The following is a 24,587-nucleotide window of genomic DNA, read 5'->3' as shown; positions in this document are numbered from 1 at the left end:
GTTGACGCACAGATAACATACAGATATCGTTTGATTTAAATAAAAATGAATGATAGCATAGTTCGAGTTATCTTGACGTTATCTGTTAGTAATAATTTGTAATGTCGGAAGGATATCTTTAACCAGGACATTTGTCGTCCACACGATGTCTGTAAACCATCATTCTGTAGACATTTACAGATATCTGCTAATTCTTATTGATATCTACAAGATACCGACCAGATAACTTAATTTGTGCTTACTGGGTAGCTTATATGTGGAATATAACTTTGTGGTTATGGAAGACATATATATAACCACAAAGTTATATTCCACAGCTAGAGGATACGGCCCCCGGAGAGCTAGTTATGTAGGTCTATATATGTATATAAGCGACCGTGAGAAATCCTTTACATGTGCATTGTTGTTCTTGGTGCTACACTGCTACCCCTCCACGCCTCCACCTCCCGATGCCTCCTGCATATAGGCTATATATGCATACAAGTATGTGTGTAGTGTATGTATCATCGCGGGCAGTATCGCATGCATCCCTTCGTATCGCGTTTTCAGTTTAATACTTAATAACCGATGCCCGTGTTGCTTTTTTTTGCATTCCCTACAATTATGATTCAGTGCAGAGTAAGTAGGTATTCAAAGGGAGAGACTTGGACGCGATTGAAATGAAGATTTTGCTGGTTTCGCTCTTTGTTAATGATAAATCTTTGCGTTCGGCTACGTTGTTTTGACTTGTTAAAATGGCCTCTTCGGAAATCAACGAATTTTTGTGCGGCCCTCTGGTTACTTGGGTAAGTGTATTTTGTCTAAAACATTACTTTGTATAAACAATAACGAAAGTATTCTTTCGATGGTGATTACCTAACCTTTAAATACTTATCTTTCAGTTTATCAGCTGTCTAGAAGACCCTAATGCACTGACCAACTATGATGATCTCGTTGATGGGGTTTTGTTACACAATGTATTTCTTCAAATGTAAGCCTTGAATAATTTTATAGCTACGATTGTAATCTGCATTATATAAATTTATAAATATTTTCTAATATTTTAGAGATCCTGAGCCCTTGCACGATGGTGTCATACCATCGGGAGGAGATTCCAGAGTACGAATAAAAAACTTGGAAATAGTCGTAGACAACATGAGACAGTTTTACGAAGAGCATTTGGGTCACTTATTACTCATTGCGCCCAACACTTATAAGCTAGGAAAGGATCCTGAACGACATGTGGCAGAGGCCAAGTTAATGCTACTGTTGCTTTTGGGATGTGCTGTGCAGTGTTCTAACAAAGAAGATTTCATTACAAGAATAAAAACACTCAATGTTGATACACAACTAGCAATAGTTGATTGCATAAAACAAGTAACTGATTATCAAGACATTGTTGTGACACAAGAATCCATGGAAAATGTTAACATGGGCATTGTGTTTTCAAGAGTAAAGAAATTAATGCAAGAAAAAAATGCTTATTGCAATAAGTTAAAGAGTATACAGGCTGCAAATACAAGTCATGACAATGAGGGCATTGGAAACTGTACAGGAAATGATCCTGGTGCCGGCAATAGGAACAACGATAACATTGTGCACAATGCTCTTGAAGCAGAGAGAGGAGATATGCCCACACCAAAGAAAAGTGGTATGTCTGCAACTTCGATGTCAGGTAAACTTGAAGGATTGTTCAGCCCTCCCAGTAATAGCGGCCGAGATAATAGCTCCAGCAGAGAAGATGTTCACCGCTATGCAGTTGAATTGGCTGATTGGAAATCAAAAGTAAGAAAACAGAGACAAGAACTGGAAGAGAAGACTGAAGCTCTAATCGAATGTAAGGAAGAGTTGGAGCACAATAAAGCAGTTCTTGTCAAGTTGAGGGAGGAGAACCAAGAACTATTGCTGGAAGCACGAGCAGCTAAATCTTACAGGGACGAGTTGGATGCCGCTATAGAAAGAGCAGAGAGAGCCGACCGCTTAGAGGCAGAAGTGGCCAGATATCGAGAAAAATTAACGGATATCGAGTACTACAAAAGCAGGATAGAAGAGTTACGAGAAGATAACCGCGTTCTGATGGAAACCAGAGAAATGTTAGAGGAACAGCTAAACTCGTCCCGGAAAAGATCGGAAAAAGTTTTGGAGCTGGAATCGGAGATAATAAAGTACGAGCAACTTCTGAATGATATGGCGCTCGAGAGAGTAGCGGACCGGGACAAGTACACAGAAGTGTGCGAAGAAAACGCACAACTCCAGCGTCTGATCAAAAGCGTAGCTAGTGAAGTTGCCAGCGGAGCTCTGTCTTCCCTGACCGGAGCAGGATCAGCCAGTGACTCCGAGGCGGATCCGACGGACGGTTCCACAGATAACAGGCTGTCCGAGCAGTTGTCCAACAACGCACAAGCTCGCGCGCTCAAGCTCGAACTCGAAAATCGTCGCCTCAGCAATCTCGTCGATTCGTTGAAAGAGAAGTCCTTCCACGAAAGCTCTTCCAGGATGTTGGAGCTGGAGAAAGAAAAGAAGAAGCTGTCGCTGAAGGTGGACTCTCTGAACGACAGTAGCGAGCGGCTGACTCAGCAGAACAAGGACCTCGAGCTCGTCTGCAAGCAGACCCTCGAAGAGAACAAGAAGCTTCAGGGATGTCTGAGCACTCAGCGCAGCAACCTCGATAAGCAGCAGCAAGAGATCCAGAGCCTACACGGCAAGCTGAGCGAGCTCGAGAGAAACTACGAAAGTACGATCGCCAAGGAGAGGCAGCGACTGCAAACTCTTCTGGAAAGTGCCGAGCGTCGTGCCGAGGATGCTGAGCGCAACGCGGCCAGTAAAGAGCGCGAACTAAACGATCTGAAGCTGGCAAGCGAGATGGCAGCTCGCGAGCTTAAGGAAAAGCAGGCTGAGTTCGAATCCAAACTTGCCGCACTCGAGAGGGACAAGGAAGCTACGCACAGGGAGGTGCTGAAGCTGCGCGAGCTCGTCGAAACAAAGGACGTCGCCCTCGACGAGGCGAGCAACACCATCGAGATCCTCGAGAAGAAGGTCGCCGAGTTCCAGCAAGAGATAGGTAACTCAGCAGCGCAGATCTACCGGCTGCGGGAGATCGAGAGATCGAGCAAGGAACTGGATTCGCGCGCCGCCATCGACAGAGAAGCTCTGGAGAGCTTGCAGTCGAACCTGGTCGCGGAGAAGCTGAACGCTCAGCAGGTGCACGCTACTCTCGAGAAGCTCGGTTTGGACTCGGAGCTGGCGCTCTCGCTGCCCGCCGACAAGATTCTGGATATGATATCAGAGGTGCCCGAGGTCGTGAACAGAGTAATCCAACGACAGGAGCCGTCGCTCGCTCAGGTGGGCAAGGTGCCGGCTGCGAGCGCGGAAACGGAGGAGCAAATCAAGGCACTGCAAGCTGCCTCGGAGGTGCTGCAGTCCGAGAAGGCTAAACTCGAGGTGCACGTGACACGACTCGAATCCCAGAGCGCATCCCTTACCTCGCAGCAAGCCGCTCTGCAATTGAACAATTCCAGACTGGAGGCCAGCATGGACCAGCTGGTGAACGAGCACTCGGCTCTGGAGCGCGCCCACGCGGACCTGGGCAGGGATCAAAAGCGCTTGCAGTCGTTGCACGAGCAGCTCAGCACCGAGTACGAGTGTCTCTTGCGAGAGAGAGATAGTCTGAAGGTCAGTCACAGGGACGCCAAGAACGAGGCGCGCCTGCTGCGCGAGAGCTCCGAGAGACTCGAGGCTCAATGCCAGGCGCTGCAGACCGAGCGCGACAATCTTCTGGCTGACGTCAAGACTCTGATCAACTTGCGCGGCGAGCACTCTAAGCTCAGGGAGGACTTCCGCAACCTGTACACCAACCACGAGACGCTGAAGACGCAGTATCGTAGTCTCCAAGAGGACTACCGCAAGAACAAGGTGGAGAACAACAGACTGAGCCTGCGCCAGACGGAGATGCAGGGCGAGCTGAGCAAGAAGGATGACAGGCTTGCGAATCTCGAGCTGCAGATCAACAAGCTGAGCCAGCGCTGCGAGATGCTGCTTCAGATGAACACGGGCCTCGACAACGATCGGCGTTCCCTCATGGAGCACATATCCCTACTCTTCAGCCAGTACCACGAGCTCCTGACTCACTCGCTCGATGACAAGGAGCACTACCACATGGAGGAGAAGATGTACACGGACAAGATGAACCACCTGCATCGCCAGAAAGAAAAGCTCGAGGAGAAGATCATGGAGCACTACAGAAAGCTCGACAGCTGTACCACGAAGAAGAAGAGCATAGGAGCAAGCTTCGTGAGACGCGTTCGCAAAGCGGGTTCGGGACTGTTCAACCGGAACAGCCGGCGATCGTCTTGGAGTGCGAACACGAGCGCCCTGTCCGATGAGAATTCACTTAAGTCTTCCTTCGCAAACGACGGTAAGGTGTACGACGACGAGGACGATCAGGACGACGAGGACAACGTCGAGGCAGATCTCGACGAGGAGGCTGTCCAACCCCACGAATCCAACTCTAGTGGCGACGACTCGCACATTATCGAGGCTGGCCTTGACCCCGAGTCTCTGCGCCCCGACGATCCGCTTTCCCTCGCTCATCCCGGCACCAGGCGGACGGTCTACTACACGGACGACGCGTCGCCCTCGCTCACGCGCACCGCCAACCAGGATAAGAGAGCCGAGACCGACGACCCGTCGATGTATCAGCAGCAGCAACAACGCCATCGGCAAGAGCCGCAGCGCAGCAGTGACAACGAACAGTCCTACAACGAACCCAGACCTCTGCTCATATACAACAAGGTGTCGGCGGTGATCAACGATTCCACGACGACCACTGCCACGCCTCTGGCCAAGAAGAGCATGGACGACTCAAAGAGCAGCGAAAAGGACCTGGTTGAGGCTTCCAACGACAAGGATCGTAAGACCGCCAACTCCGTTTGGTATGAGTACGGTTGCGTGTAACGAACCTCGAGCTGTATAACGCTCTTATATATTACGCTTTATTTATTACGAAAAAATAAGGAGGACAGCTAATTCCATTGCAGCGGCAGCTGTGTTAGTTTCTTAAAGACTCTTCCGCCTTTGCACGCATACGAGTATTCATCGAATCATCGAGTTTTAATATTATTTATATATTTAAAATAAGTATAAAAATCACATTCTTCATTATCGAGTCTTTCTAGTTGCATTCTTGTAAACTATTACTCATCCTCGCAGTGAATATAGGGTAACCAGTGCTTTTTTAACGTACAAATCTTACATATATTTACGTATGCTATACACATATTATAAACTACCGGTCCAAGTCTTCCGGTAAGATGACGAGAAGTAGACAGACAAATTTTATAAATTCAGTCGTTGAGTCGTTCCTAGTGCCTAATCGACGAAAAATGACATATATACTTACTTTTTTATCGAAATATATTTGCAATACAATAGAAGGGTTATTTTGACGCGTAGCCAATAGCGTAAAAATCGTCGAAGCAGATTTTATAATGTTGACTTTTCTATACTGCCGCATTGGAACATTTGACAGCAAGATGTTTCTCATTAATCGCGAGCCAGATAAATTTGTTTTTATGGGTATATTTTTGCTCTCATACAAATTGATCCATTGTGTTAAAGTAATCATTTTTTTACCTATGTATACATTAGTTATTAATTTTTGTACCGAAAGAAATAATTTGAATAAATTGTACAAAGTGAAAAGTATTCGAAAAGTATTCGAGTTTCCATTTCCATACTGAAAATTGTAAACCATATGCAGTGATAGTTGATGAGTGCATGCGCACAAATCATGAATAAATTGTTTAACGTCGCGGCAAGTGAGACTTAACAAACAATTCCTTCGAAACCGCGACGGCGACTCGCAATGTTTAAGGAAAGAGCTTGAAAACCGGTAAGTAGATTGATGCCGTATTTGTCAAGACCCGCGTCTTGCCGATCCCGGCGCGCTTCTACTTCGCAGCTCAGCTTTTTTCCCTGGAATTTCTCTTCTATAATCACATTCCCTCGCCTCTACTTACCCTACATTTGAAACCTTTAAATCGCATCTGCAAACAACAAAGTACACGCAGCTGATGCAACGAACATCCCGAAGGCGCGCGCAGTTGCGGTTCTCAGGCCCAGAAGCGTCTATAGGTACATAATATATAAAAGTACGAATTTGCATAGCCCGAGAAAGATCGTAAAAGTAGAATACGGCGGGAGCACATTGAATCGCGCTCATTCCATTGTTTCTGCGGGGCTCCGTAGCGTTTTGCGCGCATTATATTTTTTTTCACCGCGGTGGGTACATACCTATAGATATCGGCCGTTGGGCAGGTCCGGCGTGCAGAGAGAGAGAGAGAGAGAGAGAGAGGTCGTGCAAAAAAGTAGCGAAAAAGAGAAAAAAGTAGAGCCGAGAGAGGAGAGTTGGCAGGAGCGCCGGAGTAGTTGTCGCGCGCGAAGGAGCGCTCTTGCTTGGCAAAAAACGGGCGGGTATAAGGAGAGTAGAGGGGTAAAGAAGAGAAGGACTATACACCGCGCCGAGATGGGTAGCGGTAGCGCAGGGTAGCGGCGGAGACTCGCGCGCGAGAGGGCAGAGGCGTTTTTTGCACGAGGCATGCAATACGGGGCTGCTCTGCCTGTCTGTCTGTCTCTCTCTCTCTCTCTCTCTCTCTCTCTCTCTCTATATATATATATATATATATATATATATATATATATATATATATATATAGCCGCTCGCGGGGTGGAGCGAGCGCGCTCCGAGGGCTGTCGCCTGCGCGCGGTACGGGTGGGGAGAGGGAGAGAGAGCCTTAGCGGTCGCCGGTAGAGTTCGCTCTCTCTCCCGCGAGAAAGCGGCAAACAATGCGCTCCGCGCTACCGTACGATACGCTTCGCTGTTGTCGGACGACGACGACGAAGACGACGACTCTCTTTCTCGCATACGTACCATTCCGTCTCCGTGCGATACACGCCAGTCGCGCGGGCGGCGGTGCGTTAGCCTTCCTCGCTTGCCTCTCTTTCTCTTCTCTTCTCTTCTCTGTCTCTCTGTATATAGAATCTAACTGACCTCTACCTCTGTCTCTGCCTCTGTGTGCTGTGTGGCGAGTTGAGTAGCTAGCTGGTGTTGCTTAGTGCATGCGGTTCTTCCTCTGGGCTCCGCGGGCTCTGTCTTTCGAATGTATGCGTCAGTACCGCGGGCAGTAGAGTGCAGCAAGCAGCGCCACCGCCTCGACCGGACCAGCAGCGGCAGCAGTTTCGAGGCAGCCTGCAGGAGTTCGCGCTGGAGCGCGAAAGGGTATGGAGGAGACTGCGGCCCGCAGCGTCGCGACGACGCCCTCGCCGGTGCCCGCGAGCGTTGCCTGCACGGCCATCAGCGCTGCCCAGACGACGAGCACCAGCAGCACGAGCGGCAGCGCTGCCGTCGCAGCTGACGCGGCCGCTGTCTTCGCCAGTCCGCCGAAGAGCAGCGCGCCGGTCCGGATACTCGGCAGGAACGTCAACGGTACCGGTAAGTCAACGTCCAAATGTATCCTCCTTAGTATGGTATCTTATATACCGGTCGCGAGAGAACGGCGCGGAAAATAACGCGATGTGTGTGCGTTTTCGTATACGTACAACACGAGTGTACGTCAATCTGGAGAAGAAGCGGGCGAGCGAGAGATATATAGCCGGCACGGCGCCCGCTTTTTCATCGACGCCGCCGAGAGCGCAGGATGCTGCCGCCGCCGCCGCCGCCGCCGCCGCCGCCGCGAGAGAGAGAGAGAGAGAGCGAGTATAAGGCGATGTGAGTCAGTTCGGCCTCGTAAAAAGCGGACGGGGATGCTGCAAAAAGAGGCTTTTTCTCCGGCGCGCTACTTTCGGTTCTACCCGCGCCGCCACCGCGCAATCGCTGTAAAAACGAATCTCCCGCCCGCGGCCCTCTCTCCCTCTCACCGCCGCTGCTACTGTCCTCTCCTCGCTCCTTTCCTCAGCTTCGCCGAACTATAACGAGTGCAGTATGCTTACTTGTTATGTGCGCGAGTTTTCCGCAAATTTCCTCGGCGAAGGTCGGAAAGGATCGATCGGAGTTTTGAAAAATGAATCTTTCGAGTACTCACCGTCAACGTCCCGGCGCGCAATCGCGTGGCAGCTGCAGGCACCGACCTTATGTATATTCACTCGCATTTCTATTTGCGCTTCTGCGCCGAGAGAGTAATAAAAAGATACGCTCGGCTGCGCGCACGTTTTCTCAATAGCCGCGCGCGGCTCTTACAATAATGCAATCTAAACAAGATCGCTCACGCTGTCACGGTAAGCGAGGCTGATTGCGTTTGAAAACGCTTAAATGAAAAGGGACTTCTCTCTCCGCGACTTTGCTCTCTCCCAGCTCAATTATGTAATTACATGAATGCGCGCATCTCTCGAGCGCTTTGTGCGAGCGCGATAAGGATATAAAAATGAGAATCTTTATGGCGCTCTTTATGCGTCCCCCTCGGCGAAACGTTTATTTAATATTTACTGTGATATATTCTGCACTCAAACTACAATTTCTTTGCTGAACGAGCATGTTTGCGGAGAAGCGTTTGTTGTGCTTCAACTAGTAATTGCTATAGTTATAAAAAAGTCAAGCTGTGCAAACGAATATTTTGTAAAAGTGATATTTTTGTATTAAATTGGAGTTTGTAAAAACAATTTTAATTCAAAAGTCACCTTAATTGATATAACTGACGCGTCGGTGCGCTTTGTTATGCATAGATTTTATTACCTAACTCGTAATGTTCACAAGCTCCATAAGTATGAATCTGACGAATTCCGAAAAAGCACTTTCGGCGAATCTGCAGATCATCTCCATACCTTATTTTATATATGTCAAAGGATTAAGACAAAGGTTGATGAACAATGGAAATTGGTTGTAGGACATTTTTAGTATAGTTTATATTTTTTTTATGCGTGAAACAAGAAATCAGCGTCTATACTACGCTGAGCATAACTTGCATCTAAAGGTGAAAAGATATATTTTTCATGAAAAAAAAACAACAGTAGAAAAAAAAACTTTTAATCTGAAATAAGAATCACTTAAAAAAGATGCTTCTGTGCAAAGCAACGAGTAACTGAATTATACTGAAAATTAGTTGAAAAGATCAGGTTTTGCAAAAAAAGAGGCAAATTTAGCCTTACACTATTATTTGAATTGTTCATAACTTGGTATCTAATATACTGTTGATGATTATTTTTCAACTGAAGGTCAACTGTTCTGCTTTTTTATGAAGAATATCTTTCGATTCTCATAGGCGCAAAGTTATGACCTGCGCAGTAAAGCCACTTATTTTTTGCTACTTTTTTTAGTTTACGTAAAAACCGTACTTACAAAAAGCCGAGCTTACAAAAAATGTCCTACAGTAGATTTCCATGGTTCGTCTACGTTTTTCTTTGTTCTTAGCATGTATTTTGCATTGAGTATAAGGTCCGAAAGCTGAAGATTAAAAAGATTTTTTCAAGATTCTGGAACCTGTTAAAGTGCATTTTTTAAATTTTGCCACCGATACTCTTTAAATCTGGAAAAGTGAAGAATCACTCGAATTAAGGCAAAATTGCCATTTTCACTGTTTCACGGAAAAAAATGGTTGGTAACATTAACAAACCGCTTGGCAAAATACGCACCAACTATTTTTTTGGTTAACCTTACCAAGTACTTAGTAAGTATAATAAAATAATTGGTAAGTTACCTGCTTTTTTGGTAACATTTATCAAGTTATCAAGTAAGGTTAACGAAAAAAATAGTTGGTGCGTATTTTGCCAAGCGGTTTTTGTTACTGTAACTAACCATTTTAGTACGTATAATTTTTTTCTTTATGACAAGTAACATGCATAATGTTAACTTTATTTTATGATTTAATATCTAGCGTTGTCTAACAGTTTAAATAACAGCTTATATTCAAGTTTTATTTGATATCTACGTACCTATATAAGTGTCGGTTTTTACGAAAAACACATTTTTTGCGAAAAATTCTACTTTAATTTTTAAAATTGGTTAAAATATAGCGAATTTTTTATTTTCATCCTCAATTACTCGCGCCCGTTTTCTTATCATACAGAAGAATAAAAAAATATTGTCTTCGCGGTAAGAGTTTAATTGTGCTAGTCTTTGCATGCAAAAAGTAAAATGTGCTAGTCCTTCATTGAGAGCGACGATGATCATACTCAACTCACTATACGTACATCAAATATTTTGTGATTGTGTATGTATGGGCTTAAATCTGCACCATTATGATTCACAATTTCACAATCTAATTTTATCATGTGAACGTTATATTTAAAGTTTTGAGTGCACGCACGAACCGACCTCGGCTCGCACAATAATTACTTATTTTTTAATTTATACAATTTTTATAGATAGCGATATGGAAATAAGCTCGCGCACCTATATACTACGAAATTATTATAAATACACAAGCAACTCAAAATTCAGCCCATGTAATGTATAGTCGCGATTGCAATAATATATTATTTATACCGATGCAGCAAAAGTCGATGATCGAGAACAACAACATAATAATCACGCGGCAATAATGTCGTCGGAGTCGAGGGGTATCGCGCGGCGACTTTCCCACGAGAGAGACCGTGAATATATTAATTTTTTCGACTCTCCAGTTTTTTGTTTCTTGCACCTCCGCGGAAGTAAAAAACTCGAAGAGAACGCCGGGGCAGGTGATCGCCTGTGCCGGCGCGCTCTCTCACACACACACATGCGCGCAGCTATAGCTAACATACCTGTGTAGCCGTAGCCGCTCACCGACATACCCGCTATAGCGCTATACATCATACACGAGGCGTGCGCGCGCACACAACTGAGCGGCGCGGGCTTTTTGCGGGGACAGCGCGCACGCGCTTGAATACTATACACGGCGGACCCGAGAGATGAGCTTAATGCGGACTGACGATTTTTTGCTATTTTTTTCTCGCTTCTTCGAGGCAAATCTTCAGGTTCCAACAATCGGCTCTGCAGGTGGAGATGTGTATACACATTGCGCGTAGTAGGGCTCGCCTGGGAAAGTATCATTAAACCCGCGAGAATCAATGAATCAGTATTTTTTCAATTACTTCACCCTTTTCCTCGCGCACGCGTTGTCTCTCTCCCCTTCCCACGCGGCAAACTGCGCAGCTCCCCCTGCGAGTTGCTGCTATCAACTCTGTCATGCAAGTTTTCCTGTCGGCTCATCCAAGTGTGACTTTTTCTGTCAATCATATTGTATGTATTACGCATACTGTTTAGCGTATGTGGGTACTCAAATGATTGCAAACACTTTCTGCTATGCATAAATGTTGCTTTGTCGTACAACAAAATTATTTATTTATTTATTTATTTAATAATGGTGCAAGACCAAATATCGATTATATTATACGCATCGCATACGTTTATTATCATATCAGAATATTAAATTAAGGTCTCGCAGTAATTAATTTATTCGTTTGGCACAACGATCATAATACAATGTGTAGAGATCAATAGCAGTAGAATATAGCAAAGTTTTTTTTTCAAATAATTTAAATTACACATAGTAGTTTTAATGTATATAAAATAAAATGATACAGTTCTTTACCGATGGCAGGTCATCCTTATACTTTCGTAACGCAAAACCAATACAAACATTATAAAATGAGATGATCGTACGTGATACGAATTTTTTTCTGCGCGTGATTACTTAATAATTTATCAACAGCCATCAAATAACAAACCGGATGCGCTAAAAAAAAAGTTAGAATACCTATGAGCAGCTTCGTTCTCATGAAGTATACGCAGCGAACGCGTGCGAAGTTAGCCTCGCATAGTGTAGTAGCATGCGCATCATCACTCCTATCTATATGTGCATATGGGGACACACTGTGTCGACATTTCGCGACTAGACTTGCTTTTTTTTCTTTTATCGCACCTTTTAGCTCACGTGCATGGGAAGATTTTTTCCATCTTACGGGATAATGCTTGGGAGAGCGGTGAGCTAGCGAGCGGACGATTTGCATACGCGGGCCGGTGAAAGGGTGTCACCGCCGGGATAAAGGGTGACCACGACACCGCGCGCACGACAATAATGCATAGGCAGGACACACTGGCGCATCACCCTACCGGATTATGACGCACGATGTGGAAGAAAGTAAGAAAAAAATTCTCTTTCCCGCTAAGACTGCGCGTGTACACATTGCACCACTCGAGCTCGCGGCGCTCGATCAGCTGGAGCTCCGTCCGTCTGAAGACATTTTGGGAGAGTTTTTATGCCGTGCATAAATTTAGTCTCGTGAAAAAAGTACTGGCCAAAAGAAATTAGCCGTGAGATAGAGTTGAGTTAAGGGATAATGATTTCGACTTGGAATGCCTGAACGTGCGTATGCAAAAGTAGGAAAAGTGCATGGATCATCACTCACACATACACATACACACACACACACACACACACACACATATATATATATATATATATATATATATATATATATATATATATATATATTCACATACATCGCCATCAATGTGTATTTCTTAATATAATATAACTTATATGTACTTTTCACTAAATACAAAAAACTAGTACATTTGATTATTCGCCGCAAAGACTATATTATAGTACTTTTCATTTTTCGCCGCGAACGAGTAGTACGTTTCACGGCTCAAACTAATGCTCTTTGTAGTATGAAATAAACTAATGATGATTTAAAATTTTTTTACTAGCTGATAGCTCGCTTTGGCATTCATAAATATTATTAATTGTTTATGCATAAAGCCCCGAAACTGCTAGTGTTTTTGTGAAAAGCGCTATAGGCAAAGACTTCGAGGCAAAGACGTGAAATGTGCTAGTTTTCGCGGCAAAGATAGGAAAAGTGCTATATTTTCCGCGGCAAAAGCTTGAACTATGCTGCTCCTCGCGGAGGGAAATGAAATGTCCTACTCTTTGTGAGTGATTTGGGATGTGCTTGTCTTTGTTGAGAGCGACGTTACTATATAATGTCCTGCTTCATATACGTGATCAGATTCATTGCAGTGTGCGTAAAATGAATTCGCGAAACTCGGGTTGAACTTTATATGAGTACACATTTTCTAATTATCCAAATTTGATGAATAAAGCTGCAACCGGAGTATTGATTTATTATAATCCACAAATAGATACTTCAATTTTTTGCATGCATGTACATAGCTCGACCATGTCTATAGCTTTATGCATAAATAATCACTTACTACTTTGTTATATCCCACAAAAAAACATTGGGAGATTTTTGAAATGATTATTAAAACAACATCGAAGCTGCTTTACGTAAATATACTTTGCAGAACCGAATTTCCCACAACAAAATCCTACTGTACACAGGTATTTTGTACACGCAACTTCTTTACACACACTTTGAATTATTGTATTTTACTGTAGAATTCAATTCAACAAATATGATTGTGTAGAGATTTACATATTAAAAACGTATATCGTATAATATATATAAAATAAAGATGAAATACCCTGGTGGAGATTGAAGAATGCGCTATAATTCTGGCCGAGCAGTTAATTCGCAGTAACTTTTGCCCATATTCAGCTCAGAAAAAATTCGCGCCTGCCGAGTTTCTGCGCAGAATCTGCTGAAAATTCTGGAAAAGGTAGAAAGACGTTAATGTGAGGTATAAGGTTAGCATAATCACCAGCTATTAAATTAGTTTGATTTTATTAATTGTTAAATTTGTTATATTTCATACAGCTCTACTTCATTATCTGTACAAAGTTTGTATGATACGCATGCGCTGCAGTTCATTTCACTTGAGCGAATCAAGTTGTCAACTTTTATTTTATTAAGTCATGCTATCTCAGTAAACAAATTAATGGATATTGTTTATACTATCATGGCAATAGTGCGAAACGTCTTGTCTAATAAAACTAAACTCAAAATATACTCATTAATACATTCATTGTGGCTTCGAGTACATGAGATAAAAATTTCACATTTTGTTTGGCATCGGTGATTAGGACCAGAATCTCAAATCAGTCAATTGAAATAATGACATGATGAATTTTATTTTAACTTATTTATCAGCTCCCAGCATTTCCAAAAACAGTAAATATCAATAATACCCTTTGATTCATAGTTCAGAAGCTGTTAGAAAATTCTTATCTTCGAAAATTAGAAACCACGACCCAATGCTTAAAACTCTTTTGAATTTTTTAAATATATGTTTTTTAATTTTCTAAGATGTTTCTGTAATAGTATTATGTATAAAAAACAACAGGAGATTTCACTGTGTTTTACAATGATGCAAACAATCAAATGAACAGTACTTTAAAATTCAAATTATAAAATAGTCGTTAGTGCGTGCAGAATCCAATTTAAAAGGTTAATGGTAGCATTATAGTATCATAACGGTTGCCGTTTTGCAAACTCCTTCACACAGAGCCGTATCCCCGCTCTGTGTAGAAAGGCGCCCCAAAAGAGAATTAGAAAAAAGAAACAAAGGGTGCTCGTTGAAAGTAACGCGTTAGCGAATCCGGCACTGTCATTTTATCTCTCTCTCTCTCTCTCTCTCTCTCTCTCTCTCTCATTTGAGCATGCGAAGAGCCTATTAAGCGCATAGCGTCTCGAAACCCTCTCTCTCTCTTGCGCGCGCTTACGCGACACTTAAAATAACCGTGAGTGACTAGAAAAACAGCCCAACGGCTCTCTGGGCTGTATAGCCCAGCCTAAGCTGCGCGTGTTTGAATAGGCGGGGAAAAAATGCACGCACTGGAAGAAACAATCGAGCATTGCAACGTACTGCAGTCATCATAAGGGTACAAGAATGGCGAAGGGATTGTCGTCGTGTGTGATCCTTCATTTTTCTAGTGCGCACACCGAGCAAGCCGCAGCCATTTTTTGACTGTCGCAGGGGTAGGGTCGTGCGCGCGCGATCGAGGGGTGGCCGGAGACCGAGCCCAGGGGTGAAGTCGCTTGGGAGAGGGACTCGCGCTCGGGGTGAGGGTAGTAGGCAGGCGCAGGAAAAATCAGGCCCAGCCCGAGCCAATGGGAGCGCGGAGGGGCCGGTCGCGCGCTGGTGGGGCCGCATCCCCCTGCGCGCACGGTGAGCGCGATATATCGCCTCTGCGCAGGGAATGCAGCTCGCGCTGGCCGAAAAAACTGTGGAACAAAAAGCCAGGCTCTGCTGCAGACTGCTACGGTAAGAAAAGGAAGGGGCCGCCGGATGGCATCAGCGGATAGCTGCAGAGAGAGAGAGAGAGAGCGTGCGTGCGAGCGAGCCAGCGGCGACTCAGTCCATCTGCCTGCGCGAGAGCGCAAGCTATGTTTTGTTCGGCCGTAGGGAGGCAGGGAGAGAGCGAGCGAGAGAGAAAGAGCGTCGAGCAAAAACTCGCCTAACCCTTCCTTGATTACAATGCCAGCAAAAAGCGAAATACTAACCGCTGCCGACGCCGCCACCCGCCGCCGCCTCGTCGCCACCGCCTCAGCTAAGAAACTAGACTCGTTTTTGTAACTTGCCAACGAGAGAACGCGCGCTCTCGCTCGCTCGCTCACTCCGGCTACGTCAAGTATCACGGGCACAAAGAAATGAGTTCCTCTACGCTTCTTTCGCTCTCCGGCTCGCTCGATCCTTTCCTCGCCGCACTCGCAACTTGCTCTTCCCTGCCTTCCTTCCTTCGTCTTGCCCATTGTCTCGTTCTCCTCCTCTCGGCGCAGCTATTATCTGCCGGGCAAAAAAACCATCTCCCGTTCGTCGTCGTCGTCGTCGTCCTCCGCGTCGTCGTCGCCAGCGCGCGTCCTCCTCGACGTCCGTCGTTGAATCCTCCTCTCCTATAACGGCCAATGACTTGCTCCTCGCTTATTCTTTCGCTAGCATTATGTGCGCTAGCGTATAGTGTATAAGAAGCCGAGCTTTGCAAGTTCCCTGCTCTAGGTTTATCGCACAAAAGCTCGCCGATTTCTATCGCTCCTTAGAATTATTGCTCCGCGAAAATGACTAATATTACCGGGTAGCTATAATGATATTATAATCAAAACACGCTTCACAAAATAAGCGCATGCAGTTAAAAGTTTGCTAATTGAATGACCTCATAAACTTGATACAAACTCATCGATCAGGCGGCCGATCGACGGAAAAAGTAACAATAAGACACCGTAAATGCACGTGGGTGCGTTGCAGCCGAGTAGTGTGTCTCTGGTGCGCCGTTATTATAATAACTCGTGCGCGCGCAGTGCGTGAGAGAGCGCATACACGCTGCCCGCGCGAATGAGAGCAAGAGAGAAAGACAAGAAGAGAGAGAGAGAGAGAGAGAGAGAGAGAGAGAGAAAGGGCAACGAAAGACCGCGCAGAGCAGCAGCTCCGCGTGTAATAAGAGACGTCGGTCAGTTTTTTCGATTCGCAAACTGATCCTTCTTTTTACAGCCAGGCCGATGCGGCCGTTCCTCCTGCAGCAGCTTTTCGTTCTCGCGCGCGCGCGCGCTCGCTTCCATGCAGCCTATTAATTTATACGCGATCTCTCCGCTCGCTCTCTCGTACGTGTGTGCACGCGCAACTTTTTCCCCCGAGTTCCGCGAAATTTGCAACAACTAATCGGCTGTCCGCTCGCGCAGGACCTCTTTTTATCCCCCTGCGCGCAATCCTTCGAGTCTCGCCGCGCGAGTGTAGCTACTGCCGATGATACGCGCTGTATATTATAAGAAGGTACGCGGGCTGAAAAGTTTTTCAGCAAAATTTACTTAAAAGACCAGCTGCGAAGTTTGTTGTTTTTTTATCCTCGCGGCGCGTTCGTTCCCAGATCGTTACTGCGAGCGCCGAAAAAATTCCAATTACCTTTTTCTCGTAATGCGTATCAGTCGGGGGAGACTACTATAACGCGCGTCATCAATTTGCTTGCAGTTGTGCAGACTTCCATGCCGCAGAACGAAGCTGAACTCCAGCTGTATCGCGTCATGCAGAGGGCTTCGCTGCTCACCTACTACGACACCCTCCTGGAAATGGGTACGTGTCGGCAGTGTTGCTTTGCGACGAGACTCTGCACAAATGTGCAACGGAAAATATTCATGCTCCTCTTTGTCAGCGCAGGTGGCGACGACGTGCAGCAGCTCTGCGACGCCGGCGAGGAAGAGTTCCTCGAGATAATGGCTCTCGTGGGTATGGCCAGTAAACCCCTTCACGTGCGGCGACTGCAGAAAGCTCTTCAGGAGTGGCTGACCAATCCCGGTAATTTTCTCCTCCACGGGGAGTCGTGTTTCACAGTGTTTCCCGAGGAGAAATCGAATTTCCCGCGCCAGCTATGTTTCAGACGCCCGTCCTAGCACCTCCCTCCACGAATAGCTCGACGGCGACGACGTCGGGCGCGAAGCCGTCCACGACGCCGGTCGTCTTCCCCTGCATCGGCAGCTACAGTCCCAACACGAGGCAACAGCAGCAGGTCCAGTCATCGGCGGGTCCGGCTATGGCAGCGGTCAGCTCGATAGCCTCCCAGAGCGCGGCGAAACTCCTGACGGCGAGCTCTTCGCTGGGCTTGCCCGTGGCCCCGGCTGCCGCCACGCCCCCGAGTATGGCCTGTCATAGCGGAGGCAGTCCGCTCGTTCAGTCGGCTGCAGGCGGCAACCAGCTGCTCAGTCAGTTCTCCGCTGCGTCCGGCTGCTGTCCCATTCAGCGACGCAAGAGCCTCAGTCCCCCGGCGACAAGCTCGAGTCTGGCCTTGGCCGGCCTGCAGATGCAGCAGGCCATGCCCTCGGCTGCCGAGTCCGTCATCGCTACCGGCCTACCCCTTTCCCGCAGTCCCGGGATGATGCAGGTATGATTTTACCTGTACAGTTTTGGAGCATTTCTATGTGGGAAATAGGCGATGACTCTGTTCAAAAGTTAACAAAAAGTTTAGGAGCTACATCTGCCGCGACGTGTTTATTTTCGAACAAAGTTAATGCACATTTCTCGCAGAGATGCTCATGCATAGAAAAGCTTATTTCATGAATTTTCAATCAACAGGTCACGAATTACGAGTCTAGCTCGTGCGGCAGCCAGGGCACGACGCCGAGTCCGGGCAGCAACAGCGTGATGCCGAACGCGCCCCAGAGTCCGACGCTGTGTCTGCAGCAGGCGACGCCGATACTGCTGGAGTCGCAGGTCCAGCGGCTCGCCGAGGCGGCCGAGAGACTCGCCGCGACTCTGAGGCCGCCCAACCCGAAGCCCCAAAGCGGCATCAAGAAGAAGATGTGCAAACATTTGGAGATGGTCATGGCCATGCCGGACAGCGATCCTCGCCGGATGGAGGAGATTCGCAAGTATGCCGCCATATACGGCCGCTTCGACTGCAAGAGAAAGCCGGAGAAGCCGCTGACGCTGCACGAGGTGTCGGTAAACGAGGCCGCCGCTCAGATCTGCAGATTCGTCCCGGCCCTTCTCACCAGGAGGGACGAGCTCTTTCCACTCGCGAGACGCGTCGTGCGCGACTCCGGACACTACTACACTAAGAGTTTGCTACACTCTTCGTAAGTAGCGATGTTTACGCATAATAACAATAATATATAAAACATCTGACTCTAATGCATATTGTATCGATACAAAGCGCGTATACGTGAGGTGACTTAAATGTAATCCGTAGACTTTGATAATCGAGTCGCTTTTAGTTCTAACAATTTGCTCAGAATTATGTCGTCGAGGGAGAACGGCGACGGCGACCTGTCGGGCGGCGACGACTCGTCGCTGCTGACAGCCCCGACGAGCGGCGATTCAGCGAAAAGGCGAAAACTGGAGCTGCGCTGCGAGGACGATTCTGTTGCCGGCAACAGGGAGCATCCCGCTGAATCGGCCCAGCAGCAGGTTAGCACGCCGCCTCCGCAAAAGTAAAGCTGGGACCGCTCTCTCTGATGTAGTCACATTCACACGCACATATGTTATATATGTCTACATGTTTATTATAAATCGTTGGTCGCTAATCGCAAGCGTGCATTGTTAATTGTAATACGGCACGTACTAACCAGCGGCTGACAGCCGCGCGCTGATGCTCCACTAATGGATTCGTAAAAAAGGTCAAGTATGCTGGGTAGAAGCTTTGCTTTGCAAAAACGTGTGCAATATTGTTGTTCCTCTACGTACTCGAAACGCATGCTTCTCTTTGTTGGACTTTTGATTTTATCTGCATGAAACATTACTACTAACGTCTGTTAACTATAATCTGTTCTATCATACTCTATAACACGGCTTAGTACTTTAATAAACATTTTTCTTTTTCTTTTTCTTTTCCTTTTTCGATTTATCGTTCGATACCGTTTGTAGCAGATACGTCCCTGTTCTAGGCGGAAACTGCACAGATCAATCGCACTGGCTATAGTCGAGGCCCGATAGCTACTGATTCTGATAGCAATTCGATACAGGTGCATCAAAATCGACACCGGAAGCGCCAACGTCGGCGCAGACCTTCGAAAATCGGCCATAAATCAATATCGAGGTGAGAAATTTCGATATTCCATACGTTTTCTAAAATTGATCAGGACACTTTAAACTTAGTATTTCATTTCACAGTCCAGTTTGGCAAACTTGCACTGACGGTAACAGTATACTCCTCGACGGGGTTGTCGACGGACTCGAAGACTCGGATGGTTGTTATTCGTCTTTTGACGATGATTGGGATGATTGCAATGACGACTGTGAAGACAACATGGGCATCGATTCGGACGATGCCGTCCGCGTGTACAATGATCAAGATGTTTCGGGTTCTGCGCCCCTGACGCATGTAAGTTTTGCTCGCAAAACCGATATTTGCGTTGTTGGACAAACGATACATATTTTGATTCGATTGTTGTAGGATGTACAAAATCGAGGTGCTGCAGAAGATGACGACGTATCCTGCATGATGGATAAAGAAAATGATTTTAATTTAAAGGTACGGAAATCCATATCTATTGTACATATCATCATTTTTTAAGTGATAACTTTTTGTAAGCTCGAGCTTCTTGTCTGTAACTCTCATATATTTACCACCAGTCAAATTGCATCTATTCTTTCTTCGTCTTCGATTGTTTTGACTGCAGTAAAAACAATCGACATTCAGATCATTGTTTAATCAATAAATTCAATTCAAATTTTGGCAGAGGAATTTAGCCATAATAAAAGCAGATTTAAATATGAGCTTATTTTGTATAGTAGCCAAACTATTAGTAGATATCTATACATAAACTAATTTCGATGTAAAGTAATTAAAAGTTATCACTTCTATTGTAAATGATCCATCACACATACATTTTTTAATCGTAAAAATTGTAATTGTTGGATATTATAGGTCATTGCATCATGTGGGGATAACATCATAGCAGTAGCCAATCCTGCTTTGATGAATCGCAATCAACCTACTCCAATGACAAAAGAACAACCTGCAATAAAGGAAGAAATTACGCTACGCGATAGAAGAGACTGAACAATAAAAATAAATTTGTTTTATACGTTCCAAGCCTAATTTGAAAATAAAATTCTATCACCTTAATTAAATCTGACATTTTATTATATCTTTTGGATCGATCGAAATATAAATATAAGCGAATTGTAAATATACTTTAAGATAAAATGAAATTGTTTGTTAAGCGCATGAATCTTCAATCACTCATTTTGTCCTACCACTTTTGTTAATTTAAATTAGTAATTAGTAAATATATATTAATAGAAGTAGAATTAAGGGCATTCATCGATGATACATGTACCTGCAGATAACAAAGGTATCAACGAAATTACTCGTCAAATAAATTAAAACTTTTGATCGTTTGAGTGCGGCTTCTAGATCAAAAACTCCAAATGTTATCAAGGCCTTTTTATCAGAGTTTTTTGTTGGTCGATAAATTTGAATCTACTTGGTATATTACTTTAATTCACGAAAATAGAAATTGTATTTCCAAACAAATACCCGAAAACTATCATATTTTTTACTTTATTGTCACTGGTCTGAAAACAGGAACTCATTATTTGAAGTAATATGTAATATAATGGCCTTTGAAAAAAAAAGGAATTACGAGATATTGTTGACGCTGTAAATAAAAAAAGCAATTAGAAATATGTATATATTTACAAACTTTAGAGTACTTGAAGTACCATTTTTTATAAAAATTCATAACTATAATTCATATACATTATTTAAAATCCAGGATTCCAGTCAGTCTCGTCGATTTTGTCGACTAGCTTGTAGCAAATAATTTCATCACCTTGCTTAAATTCGACTTGAGCGCCGTCTAGTTTTATTCCGCATTCCATGTTGGTTTTAACGTTTTCTACTTCTTCTTTTAAATGTCTTATAGAAGACGACTTACCATTGTAAATAACTACACCATTTCGAATGACCTTAAAGAGAGCTGATTTCTTGAACGAACCTTTCGTACAACGACAGCCTGCCACTTTGACTTTCTTTCGCTTTTCGTTAATTTCAAACTCTTGTAATACAGTTCCCACGCCTAAAAAAATTGTGTTATTAAATGGATGGTTCAAACTTGCCCAAGTCAATATGTTTTCTATTTACCAATTTCTTCTTCTACTGTGACTAGTGGAAGTTTATTGTTGATTTCTAATTTTAAGTCATCTATCAGTCTGTATATAACATTGTGATAACGAACCTTTATACCCTCTGTATTAATTAATTGTGAAAGATTTTTTGGTACCTTAGTATTGAAACAGTATACAACAGCTAAAAAAGAATTGAATTTTATTAAATTTATTCTCTCACATTTATTGTCGAGATAAACTACTGAGTTAATGGAATTTGCCAGTACCATCAAACGTTTTTGCCAGATCGAGATCAGTTTCTGTAACCTGTCCAACGCCGTAGTGAACAACCGACAGTTTGCATCTCTTTTCGTCACCGTAAGTTTCAAGAACGTCCAATATTGCTTCCACGGAACCTAGTACATCACCTTTGATAATTACGTTGACTCTTGGGAAAGTATCTTCAACATTCTCTTTTTCTCTTGGACCCTCCCTTTTAAGTTTTCTATATCCTAATAGCCGCTTCTTTTGAACTTTCTTCTCATATTCCTAAAATAAAAAAAATTATTAGTACGTTTTGAGACTTTCAAGGTATTTAAAATAGAAATCATTTTTTACTATTAGGTGTTCTTGATGTTTTTCATCAGCAACTATTTTTTGCTCTACAGATTTAGATTCACCAAGTTTTGCATGTCTGTACTTCATAACCATGTGAGCTCTTCTCTCACTTTCGACTTCTAAAATTTCATCTCCAGCTACTGGTAAATCGCGCCAACCGATAATTTGTACAGCATCTGAAAGTCCAGCTTGAGAAATAATTGATCCAGAGTGGTCAAACATGGATCGAACTTTAGCCCATGCCAAGCCACAAACTGAAAAAAATGTTGTTCTCGAATAATAGAGAAAGATGCAAGAGTTTTGATGTTTCAAGACAGTGGTTAGAGACTCACCTAAAACGTCTCCCTTTCTAAGAGTGCCACGCTGAATTAGGGCGGTTGCGAGTTTTCCTCGGTGAAGATCAGAAGTTGCTTCTATAACAACACCTTCTACTGGCCCTTTTGGATCTCCTTTTAAAGACATAATTTCAGCTTGTGCTAATACTGCATCCATCAACTGATTTAGATTTGTTCCTTGTAAAGCAGAAATATTAACGCTTTGAACATCACCACCAAGATCTTCAACATGAATGCCATGCTCAGCTAACATTTGATGTGTTCTTTTCTAAGCATAAAAAAAATAAATATTAAAGGAAATATTAAAATAATTAAATTAATTAAAAAAGCTTACAATGTTTGCATTTGGTTTGTCTATTTTATTCACAGCAACTACTATTGGAACATTAGCATTTTTTGCCATGTTTATACTTTGTACGGTCTGCTCCATGACTCCATCATCAGCCGCCACAACAAGAATAACAATATCAGTTATGTTTGCCCCCCTTGCTCTCATTGTACTAAAAGCAGCATGACCAGGAGTATCCAAAAAAGTCATTTTTTCACCATTTTCTAAGGTAACTATAACACACAAAAAAATTATATGATATTTGAATTTAATCTAAAAAAATCTACAGAAATCATTGTATTACCATTAAACGCTCCAATATGTTGGGTGATTCCTCCAAATTCTGAATCTACAACTGACGAATGCCTTAAAGAATCTAACAATGTAGTTTTTCCATGATCAACATGTCCCATTATTGTAATCACTGGACGTCTCTTTACCAGATCTGCTGGATCAGGTGGAGGACTAAAAATTATGTTGAGTCAAAAATTAAAAGGAAGTACCATTAACAGAACTAGTGTTACAGGAATGAGAAAGAAATTTTACGGTTTCACTGCATCGCAACCTTCATCATTGTCATCAGTCTCTTTTATATCAGGACGAGCTATAACTTTGACTTTTGCTCCAAGCTTCTTGACAGTTTCATATAAAACAGGCAAATCACTGAAGATAGATTTCTGATCATAAACATTTTGGTTGTCGACAAAAAAGAGTGCATCCAAGATCTCATCGATAGGTCTACCTGCCGATGCAGCCAATTCTTTTACTGTCATATTTCTCCATACAGAAATTATTTCGCTTTTTTTTTTTTGTTTTGGATTAAGTAATTCCAGTTCCTTTAATTTCAGTAACTGTTTAAGATGGATGAAAATAACTTTGTTAGTCTCAATTTATTTTATTTTTGTGCACTATTAACAATATGTGTGTAATTCTACCTTTCTCTTCTGTTCTGTAGTTTTTCTTTTTTTCCAAAGAACAGGTGTACTGTGATAGCAATTGCATTGCAAACATGTTGTATCAAGAAGAGCAATGCTTAATTTAACATTGCAGTCATTTGAAAATTTATCACATAGGAGACTTTTTGGAATACTGAAATAAGCGATAAAAAATAATGATTACTTATAAAGTAAAATACGGTGTTACGATAATATTACATTTTAAGGTTATGATTAGTCTTAAAAATATGAATGTGACAAGTTTTCCACGAATATTCAAATGATAACTTAAATAATTAAACATTTGAACGAATAGACATTTTCATGAATTAATTGATATTATACGAGATATTTACCTTCGTTTTAGACACGTTCTGATCAACAATGCTGCCATGATTTTGGACTGACACAAAACAAGTACTTAGGGTACATTCACAATGGGATAACTGATACACGCCGACGCGCGGGAATAGTTGTCACGTGACTGATTTCAAATTTTACGGGTTTTGGGGGCAGGATACCGAGGAAGGGCATAAAGATAATGAATAATGAGAAATCTTTTAATTAATTGATTGATTGGGTCAAATAATAAAATCATGCAATCGCTTAATGAAGCTGTACTATTTTGAAGAATATAACCGATTTATACATGAAATCAGTAATTTATGCTATACCTACGCATGGACCAAGAATATAGGGATAAGTTAAGTATGATGAAGAAATATATGAAGAAGTAAAGCAAGTAGCAAGAACAATTTTGTTTTGAGAAATCTAAAACAAAACACTGAAATGTTACTACTTGTGTCATGGTATAAGTGCGCTTACACCCTTGATTCGAAATGTGCTTATACTATTTATCATTTGTAAACTTTAACACAATTATGTAATAGTACTTAAGTATGATAAAAATGACCCATTTTTGCATGGCAAACGCGCCTGCAAATAGACAACCCGTGACGTTTCGCTGAAGCGAAGATAGCCTA

At 43.5% G+C, this 24,587-nt stretch overlaps 3 protein-coding genes across 9 annotated transcripts; 2 read left to right on the top strand and 1 right to left on the bottom strand.

The window, feature by feature from the left end:
- Positions 1–236: 236 nt before the first annotated feature.
- LOC100115582 (daple-like protein) lies at positions 237–5,682 on the top strand. 3 transcript variants are annotated; one of them, XM_016985359.2, is made up of 4 exons: positions 250–349; positions 613–785; positions 882–970; positions 1,047–5,682. In XM_016985359.2, exons 2-4 carry the CDS (start codon positions 735–737, stop codon positions 4,930–4,932), a joined length of 4,026 nt encoding a protein of 1,341 aa, XP_016840848.1. In that variant the 5' UTR covers positions 250–349; positions 613–734; the 3' UTR covers positions 4,933–5,682. The 3 variants fall into 3 exon arrangements, with proteins under 3 accessions (XP_031784522.1, XP_016840848.1, XP_031784523.1); XM_031928663.1 differs by lacking the exon at positions 250–349 and adding an exon at positions 359–496; XM_031928662.2 differs by having other exon boundaries at positions 237–785.
- Positions 5,683–6,690: 1,008 nt separating this feature from the next.
- Positions 6,691–20,680, top strand: LOC100115542 (NGFI-A-binding protein homolog). Of its 4 annotated transcripts, none has more exons than XR_004344848.1 (10): positions 6,691–7,468; positions 16,814–16,915; positions 17,000–17,137; positions 17,209–17,720; positions 17,912–18,414; positions 18,553–18,745; positions 19,222–19,373; positions 19,453–19,658; positions 19,731–19,808; positions 20,205–20,680. XR_004344848.1 is itself a non-coding variant. In XM_031928664.1 (10 exons), the coding sequence occupies exons 1-10, from the start codon at positions 7,258–7,260 to the stop codon at positions 20,337–20,339; spliced, it is 2,235 nt and encodes a 744-aa protein (XP_031784524.1). In that variant the 5' UTR covers positions 6,700–7,257; the 3' UTR covers positions 20,340–20,502. The 4 variants fall into 4 exon arrangements, 3 of the variants coding, with proteins under 3 accessions (XP_031784524.1, XP_031784525.1, XP_031784526.1); XM_031928664.1 differs by having other exon boundaries at positions 6,700–7,468; positions 19,448–19,658; positions 20,205–20,502; XM_031928665.2 differs by having other exon boundaries at positions 6,860–7,468; positions 18,571–18,745; positions 19,448–19,658; positions 20,205–20,410.
- Positions 20,681–20,827: 147 nt separating this feature from the next.
- On the bottom strand, positions 20,828–24,094 carry LOC100115504 (translation initiation factor IF-2, mitochondrial). Of its 2 annotated transcripts, XM_016985458.2 has the most exons (11): positions 23,961–24,094; positions 23,605–23,758; positions 23,216–23,520; positions 22,974–23,134; positions 22,676–22,902; positions 22,339–22,609; positions 22,007–22,260; positions 21,676–21,937; positions 21,426–21,590; positions 21,042–21,360; positions 20,828–20,940 (listed from the first exon to the last, which is right to left on the bottom strand). In XM_016985458.2, the coding sequence occupies exons 1-10, from the start codon at positions 23,996–23,998 to the stop codon at positions 21,047–21,049; spliced, it is 2,151 nt and encodes a 716-aa protein (XP_016840947.1). In that variant the 5' UTR covers positions 23,999–24,094; the 3' UTR covers positions 20,828–20,940; positions 21,042–21,046. The 2 variants fall into 2 exon arrangements, with proteins under 2 accessions (XP_016840947.1, XP_001600208.1); XM_001600158.4 differs by lacking the exon at positions 20,828–20,940 and having other exon boundaries at positions 20,960–21,360.
- Positions 24,095–24,587: the final 493 nt, after the last annotated feature.

This window comes from Nasonia vitripennis, chromosome 4 (genome assembly GCF_009193385.2).
Source record: "Nasonia vitripennis strain AsymCx chromosome 4, Nvit_psr_1.1, whole genome shotgun sequence".
In the NCBI taxonomy this organism is placed as follows: Eukaryota; Metazoa; Arthropoda; class Insecta; order Hymenoptera; family Pteromalidae; genus Nasonia; species Nasonia vitripennis.
The sequence above is the reverse complement of the archived record's forward strand: the minus strand, read 5'-3'. Positions and strand labels throughout refer to the sequence as shown.

Coding starts and splice junctions, on each gene's coding strand:
- LOC100115542 (XM_031928664.1), top strand. CDS start 7,258: ATGGAGGAGACTGCGGCCCGCAGCGTCGCGACGACGCCCTCGCCGGTG. Junction 19,659..19,730: donor GTTCTGCGCCCCTGACGCAT/GTAAGTTTTGCT, acceptor CGATTGTTGTAG/GATGTACAAAATCGAGGTGC. Junction 19,809..20,204: donor AAAATGATTTTAATTTAAAG/GTACGGAAATCC, acceptor TGGATATTATAG/GTCATTGCATCATGTGGGGA.
- LOC100115504 (XM_016985458.2), bottom strand. CDS start 23,998: ATGGCAGCATTGTTGATCAGAACGTGTCTAAAACGAAG. Junction 23,759..23,960: donor AGAACGTGTCTAAAACGAAG/GTAAATATCTCG, acceptor CGCTTATTTCAG/TATTCCAAAAAGTCTCCTAT. Junction 23,521..23,604: donor CTACAGAACAGAAGAGAAAG/GTAGAATTACAC, acceptor CATCTTAAACAG/TTACTGAAATTAAAGGAACT.
- LOC100115582 (XM_031928662.2), top strand. CDS start 735: ATGGCCTCTTCGGAAATCAACGAATTTTTGTGCGGCCCTCTGGTTACT. Junction 786..881: donor GCGGCCCTCTGGTTACTTGG/GTAAGTGTATTT, acceptor CTTATCTTTCAG/TTTATCAGCTGTCTAGAAGA. Junction 971..1,046: donor CACAATGTATTTCTTCAAAT/GTAAGCCTTGAA, acceptor CTAATATTTTAG/AGATCCTGAGCCCTTGCACG.